The following is a 14,657-nucleotide window of genomic DNA, read 5'->3' as shown; positions in this document are numbered from 1 at the left end:
TCACACGATCTGCGCACAGATTTGGAGCAGGATTGTACGACCTAAAAAGTGTGGACGTAGTCAGTCTACGTACCATTGCCAAAGAGAGGGTATGCAAGAGAATGTTCAAATAACCGAACCATTACCTTGATTTCACATGCCAGCAAGATATTACTAAAGATAATTCAACACACAATACATACAATACCAGAGTGTGGAGAGAGAGAGGATTTTGTTATGTCTCATTGGATTGGCGTGAGGGTGTGGGTATGGCTGGTGTCATAGAAGGCGAGTGTGTTTACGGATTGGACGATTGGGTTTCATCAACCAGAAGTGGCCGTCACGACAGAACAATTGCAAAGTCATTGGACGGAGGGCAAGGAGCTCTTGATTCTACAACCGCTACGTCAGTACGTTCTTATGGTTCGTTCTTCTCGATAAGCATCATCAAAACACAGTACGGTCAAAAACATCTTTATTTAACCTTGCAAAAGCACGATACCATATGATAACCCACTGATCTTCATTCCTTGAGTTAAATCACAACACGACGTTAATTATAGTAACAGCAGAGAGTACATGAAACAGACTGTGCTTTCCGTTTTGACACATTCAAATCAAAGAAAGAATGAATAAAACTTCAAACGAAGAACTGACATCTTTGAATGTTAACGGATCGACATCTGATGGTTCCTGTCTCAACCCGTTGCAACAAAACTTCTTCGGAAATATTTTTACAAGACGATACTTTTGAGGTTACAAACGAGGTTTTCTTTGGGCACCAAATATTACAACACGTCATCCATTGTACTAACATTAGTCCTCATTCGCATTCTCCTCCGAGTCGTCGTCTTCGCTGGATTCTGGGGTTCCCGATAACTCTCGAGTTTCTGCGGAGGGCTCGAGAGGTTCCAGGACCTGTGTTTTGCCGTCGGACGCCGACCACAAGGCATCCAGTTTAACAGAAAACTCGGACATCTCGATACCGCACAGTTTCTGTTGGAAACAACACAAAGAGGTTTATTTGGGAGAGAGGGGGGGATGGTTTAGAGAGACTTGTTAGACCGATAAGGAAACAAACGAGAAGGTACATGAGAACGTGTGGCGCAGCAATGATTTGTTATTGGAGGGTCATGAGCCGAAGGAGACACTGACCAAGAGCCGCGCCTGTTCCGGATTCAAAGCGTCACCCTTGGCGCAAACCTGATGGTCTTTAAGTAAAGTCACCACACCTGCCGGGCAAAACCAATCCATGAATACCGCAACAAAGTATCGGAATCAAAAGAACGTGCAACGATGAAAGGTAAGGTGATCATGGCAATGTGCGCACCTTTTTGCAGCTTCGTGGGGAGGCCCAACTTCCGGAGAAGAGGCTCGCTGCTGTGGTCGAAGTTCTCCATAGGTCCGGCATGGAGGACGACCGTCCATGAGGCCGGGATTCCGGCCCTTGCATAGTCAACCTCTTTGTGCTCATGAAACCACCTTCACACACAAAACTCTTTTAGATCCGAGTCCTTGTTTTCACGAACCTCTGCCAGGTACCTCCAGGTACCTCCTTCTGAGAAATGTTCCCCATCACCTCCCGCTGCGCCACCCCACCTTAATCTCCAAATCAATTGTTCCAACTTTGTAATAATATTTCCAAGGCCAAACTTAGACCAGGGTTCTCACTTTATCTGTATTCGATTCGAAACTGAAACGCACTCACTGAACAACCTCATCCTTGGTTCTGTTTGTGAACAGCAGTCCCACCTCTCCCTTCAGCCTCCGAGTAATCTGTTTTCCCACAGGAAAAGAGGAAGGACAGCTTTTACTCAGGTGACAGCAATGACCCTTCCCGTTAATAATATGTACTTCAATTACATAAGGAAATCATTTAAAATGCAACGTGTGTTGTAAATACAGCGAGTCCTCGCAATACGTCATCCCGCTGTACGTTATTAGAGTTGAGCGTCGTTGATCAATTACACTACCACCTTTTGTGTGCAATACGTCGCTCGTTTCGCTACACGCTCGTTTTGTGTCGAACCACTTTACGAAATCGTAAACCGAGGTGGGAGGAACGCGGCACCTTCCCGCAAAGCACGCTGGGAATAATAATATGTAAACCTATAATGCGCACATATGCACCGGCCTGTATTGGGTGCTCAAGGCACTGACAATCGCCAACAACTCACACCGCATACGGAGAGGGAGTGCTCTCACGCTGCAAAAACTGGTTGCAAGGTGTTCGCCCAGGTTCGTGGTAGTTAAGAATGAGCTGTGTCTGTGGTTGCCACAACAATACTACCACCTGGAGGCACCCGCACAAGGTGTTCCACACCAGTAGAAGCGGCCAGCAGACACGATCTCGCTGCGAGTGTGCTGGGCCACACAACAATGGTTGCCAATCAAGCAAGAGACTGAGCAACAATGACCTGAAAGCACTCGAGAGTCAGCAGACAGAGGAAGACTCACCAGCATTGGCATCTCCCCCAGTGAGAGTTTTTACAACAAAGAGACTTCTTGAGGCCTTTCACTATTTTGAGAAGGGCATGAAAATTCTGAGTGAGGAGGACTGAAGCAGAGACTGCAGTGACAGTGTGTGCAGACAAGTCAATATTGCTTCCGAGTGTTACAAGGAACTCCACAGAGGAAGAAAAAAAGAAAAGAAAAATGCAAGACAACAATCATTGGATACTTTATTTTTGTCCCCAAGGAAAAGTACAACCCCAACCTCAACCAGCGTCAACCCTATCACCTCAGGAGAGAGTAAGGGGAGGTGGTGGACGACCCACCGCCTTCGTCCCTGAACTCCCTGTGACTCCACCTAACTCTGCCGTCTCAAACCATCTCTCCCACCATCAATGGTGAGTACCCTGTACCCCGTCATTTAAACCGATCTCACTCTAATATGCTGAAGTTATTATCCCCCCCCCCCCCCCGGAGGGAGCGGGATATTGTAATCATCCGGTTTGTTACTTACGAAATCTTTAGATTCTTTAGATTTCGTAAGTATATTGATGACTTCCGTCATCTGTTTGTGTGTTTGTTTGTAGGCACGATAACTCGAGAACGGAAGAAGCTACCAATGTCAAATTACACCACGTGATTCAGGAGGGTGATGGCTCGTGCTGATTAGATTTTGGTCAAAATCGGTCAAAGGTCAAGGTCACGGTGAGGTCAAACATTCGATTTTTGATGGTTTGGTACAGAATCATCGTAGAAACTTCTGGTTTGCGTCGCTACCTTCTCTCGAGACAGCTTTTATTAGACAAGGTCAGAGGTCAAGTTAACGATTTCGTAAGTACCAGTCTGTGACTGCTTGTTTGTCCGTTTGTTTGTTTGTCTGTCTGTCTGTCTGTCTGTTAGCAACTTTAGGGCAAACACTATCAAATTTAATCCACAGGTGGGAAATAAACCTTGGACGACCCCATTAACTTTTGGGTCCAATTGGATCAAAGGTCAAGGTCAAGGTCACGAAAAGATCAAAATCATTTTTCACTCATAACTTCGTCAAAAATGATCTGATTTACTTCAAACTAAGCTGAAAGTGAACCTTATCCTATTTGTCACTTATAATCCTACCCATTCTTATCGTGAAAAATATACCATCAGAGATGGGGAATCCCCCGCCATTGAAAACTAATTGAAATCAGATAAGCGGTTTTCCATTTATTACAAAAAACATTTTTTTCAAGATGGACACCCAAGTTGGCCTAACAGTCAGACCCAAGTCACCCAAAAAAACATCTTGGATCCGGCCACGCCGAAAATCAATAGGGTTCTTCCTTTTCAGGTGGTACACGTGTGACCCAAATTTCAAATCGATATGGCGAACAGTTTATGAGTTATCGCACTCACAGCTATAAATGTTGACGCCATAAATGTTGACGCCCAGCCAGCCAGCCGGACGGACGACCCGGGTGATAACAATATCCCCCTTCCCTCACGCGGTGGGGGATAAAAATGCATATTTGTGAAGATCGGTAGGGTCCGAAGTTTTGGGGGTCATGGTCATCGGTCAAAACTACATATTTTCCATTAGAAAACAAACAAGTGGTGCCAGGCACAACAAATCCCACCCATTTAAGGCATAAAGTTATTTTTGGGATCAAATTTAAATTTGATACATCCTTAACCTGAATGTTGATTATAAGGAATGGAATAAGGAATATTTTAGTCTTAGTTTGAAGTCAATTAAACCATTTTTGACGAAGTTATGGGCGAAAAAGATTTTGACCTTTTCGTGACCTGACCTTGACCTTTGACCTAATTGGACCCAAAAGTTAATGGGGTCGTCCGAGGTTCATTACCCCCCTGTGGATTAAATTTGATAGTGTTTGCTAAAGCCGTTTTGCCGTAAAGTTGCTAACAGACAGACAGACAAACAAACCGGACGATTACAATATCCCGCTCCCTCCCTCCGGGAGGGGGCGGGATAAAAAGGTTAGGAATATGCGTGTTTACTATGGAAGACATATATCAAGTCCTTTATTGGCTTTCATTTGACACCATGACCTTTGACCTTACGTGGCCTTGAAAGGTCAAAATCATTTTACGGTCATAACTTCGTCAAAAATGGTTTAATTGACTTCAAACTAAGACTAAAATATTCCTTATTCTATTCCTTATAATCAACATTCAGGTTAAGGACGTATCAAATTTAAATTTGATCCCCAAAATAACTTTATGCCTTAAATGGGCAGGATTTGTTGTGCCTGGCACCACTTGTTATTAATTTTAAATCTTTATAAAAAGTTGCCAAGGAGGGGAACAAAGTTCTCCAGAAACGCATCCCCCACTTAAAGCATGTATTCCGATGGGAAAATACGTTCCGGTACAGACTGTTGCAGTTCTGGACACCGCATGCCTCCAATGTAATGGCATCCAACGTACAGTGATCCCCAGAGTTATTTCATGAGTATACGTGCAGTTAGACCTACCCCTCATGTCTAATGGATCAACGGGACGAAGTGCGTTGTGTGGGTCTTATAGCGAGGTCTAATTATCTCTCCATTTTCCATTCAATCTCGATCTTCATTCCCACTCTTTCCTCTTATTCATGAAATAAATCCAAGCAGGCACCGCATCCAGACGACCGCCTGTGAAAACCACAGTGACAACCTCCACCACCAGACTCCACAGGACGTGTGCAGTTCGATGAAAAACCCTCCACTGCGAGAATAATGTCTCGCGGAGGCCAGGAAAGGCATCAACACCATGATAGCGGACCCGCGCGCAGCCCCAGGATAATTACCATCGCACTGTAGGGGACGCGCATGGCACACATCTTTGTTCGGGTCTGCGCGCTGGTTTACAACGGCATCTTACCATTGATTTTCGCTTGCTACCGCAGCCACCAATATCTCCCACGGACGGCAGAGATCCTCTCGCACATCCGCCTCGATACAGCCACCACCAAGCAGAGGCATGCTGTACGGCGCAGATAGCTCGGGCCACATGGCATACGGACAGAACAAGCACATTGATCAGCGCCAACCGCAGAGCGCCGGGGGTGCCCGAGCGGGCATGTGGAGCCGACGCGACCCTCGGCCAGTCGCCGGAGCATGGTCTGGGAGTTCGGTGCAAGGTAATTCACATCATGGGGTCCAAAGCGGGACAATTCCGCAGCTCAGCCATGTCTCGCCAGATGTAAAATGAGGCTGCTTCCGGCTGTGGCAGCCGGGCCACGCAGTGATCAGGATCCAACGGGAGTGACCGATTTGGGTGACGACGCATCGCTTCGGGTCGTCGCCCCCACCCTACACCATGGACCTTATAAAAGACGATTGCAAAGCTGTTCGAGAGCGCTCGCCTTGCTTCAAAAGCTGTGATCTCTGAATTCGCCTTCTTGCCGCTTTCTCCACCCACCTACCTGGCTCCACCTACCGCCCTTTCTTGCCTGACAGGCTGCCTATTCTCTAGACCAGTGCAGGTGCTGCACCCGGCACAGAAATCAAGCAGGAGACAACGTGCCGACCCTCAAGTTGGGATCGCTCAGCGGAGCATCCCCCAAAGTGTACTGGGTAGCGTGGCTGGCCGACCATGCAAGGTATTGCGAGACCGTTAGCCCTCATCTCCTTTCTTGTGATTATCTCTTCTTCGTGTGTGTGTGTGTGTGTGTGTGTGTGTGTGTGTGTGTGTGTGTGTGTGTGTGTGTGTGTATGTGTATGTGTGTGTGTGTGTGTGTGTCATGGTGCCTGTCCTTGCTTAAATTAAGAGGGTAGAAGAAATATATCGGGATAGGTCTGCTCTGTATCGGCTTTAGTAAGTTGCTTGCCTCGTTTTCACACCCCACAAATTCCTCACTATCCCTGCTGACACACAACAATAAATCTATTCACTGTGCCACATATTTTTCCTCACCTGCTTGTCATAAATGATTGTGTAAAAATGTTTCCAGCTCGTTTTTGTCTTTTCTTTCATTGATCCAACATGGTCAGTATCCTAGCCGAGCCAGGACTGTATTTACCAACGATCCGTTCTACGAGCCGGTACGTTCATTGGCAGCGTCGCTCGACTGCATCTGACCCAGTAAGATGACCCGATTCAGACAAGGCATACCGAGGGTGTGTTCCCTGGCAATTAGGTCATGTGATTAATTAGGTAACCAGTTAAACCTGAGACGAAGGACCCTAGGTCACATGGTTGAGTTATTGGCGTTCAGTCGGTTAGCGACCCGCCGCGTCACGGAGTTATGCGTGTGCGACGGCCTGTTTGGTGGGAACCTGTGATAGTCTGGAGGGGAGAGTCTGGTGGGAACCTGTGATAGCTTGCACCCCTCGTGGTCTTCTCACCCTGACCCCCGGCCGCAACAATACGTTATTTCATTACACATCACACTTTCCAGAAACGCATGAATGACGTATAGCGAGGACTTTCCGTACATGTTGTCCACTTGTATTTTAGGTGTTCTAGTTTCATGTACTTGTTTTTTTAGTATAAAGCTGTTCACCTTGTGCAGCCCTTTGCGATATTCACTTCCTGCAACTTTACCCAATGCCACCATCATAACCTTGTTCTTACCCAAGAAAAACCTGGATGATATCAATGGGAAGGGGAGGAGGTTAGGGGTGGACGGGGGGGGGGCAGGATTGCATTGGGGTTGGGAGGGGGGACAAAATAGGTAAATTAAATATATTGGGTAAGGTAATGGAATCTTAGAAGATAAAACTTTGCAGAAGATAATTTAATGTGTGGTGGACGGAATGTCAGTAGAATAAAGGTCGTATCTGAGAACGAACAGAGAAGGAAAAACATGTAAAACGATGTTGGGAGGTTTTGCAGAGGGATAGAGGATGCAAGGAACCTAATGGGGAGTGAGACCTTAATAGTCCATGTTGTCATGTATGGGCTGGAGAGTTACAAAAGGGAGAGGGTAGAGCAACACGAGGAATGATTGGAGCATGGGGAGCATCATTTGGAGAGAGGATCGTCATGGGGAAGGGAGAGAGGAGGCGCGTCATGGGGAAGGGAGGGGGAGCATCATGGGGAAGGGAGGGGGAGCGCAAGTCATGGGGAAGGGAGGGGGAGCGCAAGTCATGGGGAAGGGAGGGGAGCGCGCGTCATGGGGAAGGGAGGGAGCGCGCGTCATGGGGAAGGGAGGGGGAGCGCACGTCATGGGGAAGAGGGAGCGTCACGTGGAGGTTGGTGGAGCGTCACGTGGAAGGGGGTGGAGGGTCACGTGGAAGGGGGTGGAGCGTCACGTGGAAGGGGGTGGAGCGTCACGTGGAGGGGGGGAGCGTCACGTGGAGGGGGGAGCGTCACGTGGAGGGGGGAGCGTCACTTGGAGGGGGAGCGTCACGTGGAGGGGGAGAGTCACGTGGAGGGGGAGAGTCACGTGGAGGGGGGGAGCGTCACATGGAGGGGAGAGCGTCACGTGGAGGGGGATGTCACGTCACGTAGAGGGGGAGCGACACTTGGAGGGGGGCGTCATGGGGAGAGGGGGGCATCATGGGGAGAGGGGGCGCCACGGGGAGAGGGGGGCGTCACGGGGAATGGAGAGGAGCATCACGGGGAGAGGGAGGTGAGCATCTTTGGTGGACGAAGGGAGAGCGGCGCGAGGGGAGGTTTCGAGCGGCGCGAGGGGACGCGTCGAGCGGCGCGAGGGGAGGCTTCGAGCGGCGCGAGGGGAGGCTTCGAGCGGCGCGAGGGGACGCGTCGAGCGGCGCGAGGGGACGCGTCGAGCGGCGCGAGGGGACGAGTCGAGCGGCGCGAGGGGACGCGTCGAGCGGCGCGAGGGGACGCGTCGAGCGGCGCGAGGGGACGCGTCGAGCGGCGCGAGGGGACGCGTCGAGCGGCGCGAGGGGACGCGTCGAGCGGCGCGAGGGGACGCGTCGAGCGGCGCGAGGGGACGCGTCGAGCGGCGCGAGGGGACGCGTCGAGCGGCGCGAGGGGACGCGTCGAGCGGCGCGAGGGGACGCGTCGAGCGGCGCGAGGGGACGCGTCGAGCGGCGCGAGGGGACGCGTCGAGCGGCGCGAGGGGACGCGTCGAGCGGCGCGAGGGGACGCGTCGAGCGGAGCGAGGGGACGCGTCGAGCGGCACGAGGGGACGCGTCGAGCGGGGACGCGTCGAGTGGCACGAGGGGACGCGTCGAGCGGCGTGAGGGGACGCGTCGAGCGGCGCGAGGGGACGCATCGAGCGGGGACGCGTTGAGCGGCGTGAGGAGACGTGTCGAGCGGTGTGAGGGGGACACGTCGAGCGGTGTGAGGGGATAATTACCGGCTGTGTTGCCAGGCTGTCCTCAGACTTTTCAGCTTGTTATTCCTCATATTATCAACAGAAAACGTGAAGAGGAATTTGTAGGTGTCCACACATGTCCGCAGCTGAAACACATCATTGTATAAAAGGGGGGTTATAAGGGGGTGGGTTATAAGAGTGTTATAAGGGAGGTTATAAGGGCGTTATAAAGGGGGGGTTATAAGGGGTTTTTTAAAGGGGGGCTTAGAAAGGGGGGTTACAAGGGGGTTACAAAGGGGGTTACAAAGGGGGGTTACAAAGGGGGGTTCTAAAGGGGGGTTCTAAAGGGGGAGTTATAAAGGGGGAGTATAAAGGGGGGGGTTATAAAGGGGGGTATTAAGGGGGTTATAAGGGGTTATAGGGAGGGTTATAAGAAGGGGTTATAAGGGGGATATAAGGGGGTGGGTTACAAGAGGAGGTTACAAAGGGGGTTATAAGGGGGTGGGTTATAAGAGTGTTATAAAGGGAGGTTTATAAAGGGGTGTTTATAAGGGGGTTTTAAAAGGGGCAGTTATAATGGGGTTAAGTAGGGGGGAGTTATAAAGGGGGGGTTAAAACGTTCACAACACTGATAAAGTGGAACCGTAAACGAAAGGTTTTTAACAAATGAAAGCAGAGAAGTTTAACCAACCGCCGTGGGAAACAAGTGTTATTAACCACTTCCACGTGCAGTTGGTGTCTGCTTTTCATCAGAGCAATTAGGTCGAGCTCCAATGGTGGATGAACACCACGTAATGGCCCCTCCTTCCCACAGTGGTTAATTCATAAAACATCATTAAGCTTTCAGTCGTCAGCAGCCATTGATCAACTTCGCCAGACAGACAACACGAGCGTCTGCAGACATCATGGTTTGTCCAACTCCAAACAAGCGGTTTCTTTAATCGGTAACGAACCTCGTCGATGAGCTTCTGCTTCGCTGGCAATCCTTTCTTCTTGGTCTGGGTGAGAGCGACTGGAAGAGAAAGACAGACGAGGAAGGACGAAAACCATGAATGGGAGCGGTCACAAACCGGCACCACGGACATAAACCGGCACCACGGTCATAAACCGGCACCACGGACATAAACCGGCACCACGGGTCACAAACCGGCACCACGGACATAAACCGGCACCACGGGTCACAAACCGACACCATGGGTCACAAACCGGCACCACGGACATAAACCGGCACCACGGACATAAACCGGCACCACGGACATAAACCGGCACCACGGGTCACAAACAGACACCATGGGTCACAAACCGGCACCACGGACATAAACCGGCACCACGGACATAAACCGGCACCACGGGTCACAAACCGACACCATGGGTCACAAACCGGCACCACGGACATAAACCGGCACCACGGGTCACAAACCTACACCGTGGGTCACAAACCTACACCGTGGGCCATAAACGGACACCGCGGGTCACAAACCTACACCGCGGGTCACAAACCTACGCTGCGGGTCACAAACCGACGTCGCGGGTCACAAACCTACACCGCGGGTCACAAACGGACACCACGGGTCACAAACGGACACCACGGGTCACAAACGGACACCACGGGTCACAAACCGACACCACGGGTCACAAACCGACAACATGGGTCACAAACGGACACCACGGGTCACCAACCGACACCACGGGTCACAAACCGACACCACGGGTCACAAACCGACACCACGGGTCACAAACCGACACCACGGGTCACAAACCTACACCACGGGTCACCATCCGACACCACGGGTCACCAACCGACACCACGGGTCACCAACCGACACCACGGGTCACAAACCGACACCACGGGTCACCATCCGACACCACGGGTCACAAACCGACACCACGGGTCACAAACCGACACCACGGGTCACCATCCGACACCACGGGTCAAAAACCGACACCACGGGTCACCAACCGACACCACGGGTCACAAACCGACACCACGGGTCACCATCCGACACCACGGGTCACCATCCGACACCACGGGTCACCAACCGACACCACGGGTCACCAACCGACACCACGGGTCACCAACCGACACCACGGGTCACCATCCGACACAACGGGTCACCAACCGACACCACGGGTCACCAACCGACACCACGGGTCACCAACCGACACCACGGGTCACAAACCTACACCACGGGTCACCATCCGACACCACCGGTCACCATCCGACACCACGGGTCACCAACCGACACCACGGGTCACCAACCGACACCACGGGTCACAAACCTACACCACGGGTCACAAACCTACACCACGGGTCACAAACCGACACCACGGGTCACAAACCGACACCACGGGTCACCATCCGACACCACGGGTCACCATCCGACACCACGGGTCACCAACCCACACCACGGGTCACCAACCGACACCACGGGTCACAAACCGACACCACGGGTCACAAACCGACACCACGGGTCACCAACCGACACCACGGGTCACCAACCGACACCACGGGTCACCAACCGACACCACGGGTCACAAACCGACACCACGGGTCACCATCCGACACCACGGGTCACAAACCGACACCACGGGTCACCATCCGACACCACGGGTCACAAACCGACACCACGGGTCACCAACCGACACCACGGGTCACAAACCGACACCAAGGGTCACAAACCGACACCACGGGTCACCATCCGACACCACGGGTCACCAACCGACACCACGGGTCACCAACAGACACCACGGGTCACCAACCGACACCACGGGTCACAAACCGACACCACGGGTCACCATCCGACACCACGGGTCACCATCCGACACCACGGGTCACAAACCGACACCACGGGTCACAAACCGACACCACGGGTCACCATCCGACACCACGGGTCACCAACCGACACCACGGGTCACCAACCGACACCACGGGTCACCAACCGACACCACGGGTCACCAACCGACACCACGGGTCACCAACGGACACCACGGGTCACCAACCGACACCACGGGTCACCAACCGACACCACGGGTCACCAACCGACACCACGGGTTACCAACCGACACCACGGGTCACCAACCGACACCACGGGTCACAAACCTACACCACGGGTCACAAACCGACACCACGGGTCACAAACCGACACCACGGGTCACAAACCGACACCACGGGTCACAAACCGACACCACGGGTCACCATCCGACACCACGGGTCACCAACCGACACCACGGGTCACCAACCGACACCACGGGTCACCAACCGACACCACGGGTCACAAACCGACACCACGGGTCACAAACCGACACCACGGGTCACCATCCGACACCACGGGTCACCATCCGACACCACGGGTCACCAACCGACACCACGGGTCACCAACCGACACCACGGGTCACAAACCCACACCACGGGTCACAAACCGACACCACGGGTCACAAACCGACACCACGGGTCACCATCCGACACCACGGGTCACCAACCGACACCACGGGTCACCAACCGACACCACGGGTCACCAACCGACACCACGGGTCACCATCCGACACCACGGGTCACCAACCGACACCACGGGTCACCAACCGACACCACGGGTCACCATCCGACACCACGGGTCACCAACCGACACCACGGGTCACCAACCGACACCACGGGTCACCAACCGACACCACGGGTCACCATCCGACACCACGGGTCACCAACCGACACCACGGGTCACCAACCGACACCACGGGTCACCAACCGACACCACGGGTCACCAACCGACACCACGGGTCACCAACCGACACCACGGGTCACCAACCGACACCACGGGTCACCATCCGACACCACGGGTCACCAACCGACACCACGGGTCACCAACCGACACCACGGGTCACCAACCGACACCACGGGTCACCAACCGACACCACGGGTCACAAACCGACACCACGGGTCACCATCCGACACCACGGGTCACCATCCGACACCACGGGTCACCATCCGACACCACGGGTCACCAACCGACACCACGGGTCACCAACCGACACCACGGGTCACCAACCGACACCACGGGTCACAAACCGACACCACGGGTCACCATCCGACACCACGGGTCACCATCCGACACCACGGGTCACCATCCGACACCACGGGTCACCAACCAACACCACGGGTCACAAACCTACACCACGGGTCACCACCCAAACAAGGTATCCGTTTGATGATCCCGTGGGATTCATCAACGTTTACATCAACAACAACAACACGACGACGCGGGTCCATTAAGGGTGCAGCAACTACTGTCCGTGTACTGTACACACTGTACACACTGTACAGGACACCAGCGGACCGTCCCTCAAGGAGGTGATCTGTGAATCTTCATCTCACATTCAGTTTTCGTTAACTAATCATTATTACTCCCACATTCTGTTGACTAACAACTCATTCATATATTCACCAAATAACGTGTAAAACTCACTCTTTTTATCTCTCCGCGACTTCGGCATCACGAACAAACACGTGGGTCGCGCTTCCCTCTTCGTTGGCGGAAACACGTCATCAAACACGTGGGTCGCGCTTCCCGACTCGTTGGCGGAAACACGTCATCAAACACGTGGGTCGCGCTTCCCGCCTCGTTGGCGGAAACACGTCATCAAACACGTGGGTCGCGCTTCCCGCCTCGCTGGCGGAAACACGTCATCAAACACGTGGGTCGTGCTTCCCGCCTCGTTGCGGGAACACGTCATCAAACACGTGGGTCGCGCTTCCCTCCTCGTTGGCGGAAACACGTCATTCGACCATTTCCGGTTTCATTTATTTATTTTTTAAAAAAAATCGGTGATGTTTTTGTGAACTTTCCAGAAGGTTCCGCTTTGCAAACGAGATGTTATACTCGTGGACACGAGTAACAACATTGTACTTTCATGTGAAGAGGAGGTCAATGCCAACTCGAGCTCCGTGAACACACCTTTTAAATACGAGAGCGTGGCCGGACGGGCCAAAAAACAAATAATTGTAACATCATTGTGACGTCATAGCACAGTGTCCTGTCATTGTTTGGTAAATAAATGGCCATAAATTGGGAACCACTTGTCAGATTAATATCAAACCTTGAAAAGGCACATACTCAGGTCCCCAACAATATACCTGGCATGTTTCAATAAGATCGGACCAGTGGTTGTCGAGAAACAGTGGTCACAGACACACACACACACACACACACACACACACACACACACACACACACACACACACACAGACAGACACAGATTGCTGGAATTATAGATAGATAATTCCAAAACAATAACACACCTCATCTGAAGGAAAAATGTTATTACCCGTCCCTGAGGCGCAATGGCAGACGGCATGTTGTTGTCGTCGTGTGTGTGTGTGTGTGTGGTGTTGGTTGTTGTTATCTCCACAGAAGGTTTCAGAAGGGGGAATGCAGCCCTCCCAGGTCACAAAGTATCCACCTTCGTGAGCAGGTGTGTGTCCGTGTGTCCGTCTGTCTGTGACATTTTTTTTAAATAACGAATTGAGCATTTGTCATCAAATTTTCAACAAAAAGCCCCTTTATCATGAGAATATGGAGAAAATAATGAACGAGATGGTGTTCAGAGAATACACCCCCTGCGCAGTCTGCAGGACTTGGTGCAAGCAAACTCTTGCTTTCTTTTCTTTCGTACAACATGGCTGCCAGACCACGTGACCGATGGCATTATCTTCATCATGATAAATTCCCATAGGAGACGTCGCACCTGCAAGGAAATCTGAACAGCTTGTTTTTTAAAAAGTGTTTTTGTATTTGTTTTTATATCCTCAGGGGAAGGGGGCATTGGCTTGGTTAAAAACACAAAACATCAACCACACCACCCCCATCTAAAGCACTCGGTACACGTGCACACAATCATCCATCAATACTCATCAATACACAATCATCCATCAAACGACGACTGTCAACATCAAAAATCCTGCCAACATCCCCATACCCCTCTATCTCCATAACTTCCAGGTACCCATCAAATTCTAATTTAAACT

At 52.0% G+C, this 14,657-nt stretch overlaps 1 protein-coding gene across 1 annotated transcript; it reads right to left on the bottom strand.

The window, feature by feature from the left end:
• Positions 1 to 437: 437 nt before the first annotated feature.
• Positions 438 to 13,380, bottom strand: MRTO4 (MRT4 homolog, ribosome maturation factor). Its single transcript, XM_085844960.1, has 8 exons — positions 13,099 to 13,380; positions 9,595 to 9,653; positions 8,684 to 8,787; positions 6,917 to 6,998; positions 1,688 to 1,755; positions 1,310 to 1,461; positions 1,135 to 1,211; positions 438 to 975 (listed from the first exon to the last, which is right to left on the bottom strand). Exons 1-8 carry the CDS (start codon positions 13,124 to 13,126, stop codon positions 796 to 798), a joined length of 750 nt encoding a protein of 249 aa, XP_085701086.1. The 5' UTR covers positions 13,127 to 13,380; the 3' UTR covers positions 438 to 795.
• Positions 13,381 to 14,657: the final 1,277 nt, after the last annotated feature.

Source organism: Eptatretus burgeri, chromosome 11 (assembly GCF_056783735.1).
Source record: "Eptatretus burgeri isolate ZD-2024b chromosome 11, Ebu_testis_v1, whole genome shotgun sequence".
Classification (NCBI taxonomy): Eukaryota; Metazoa; Chordata; class Myxini; order Myxiniformes; family Myxinidae; genus Eptatretus; species Eptatretus burgeri.
Note: the sequence above shows the minus strand (reverse complement) of the source record. Positions and strands in the feature narration are given on the sequence as shown.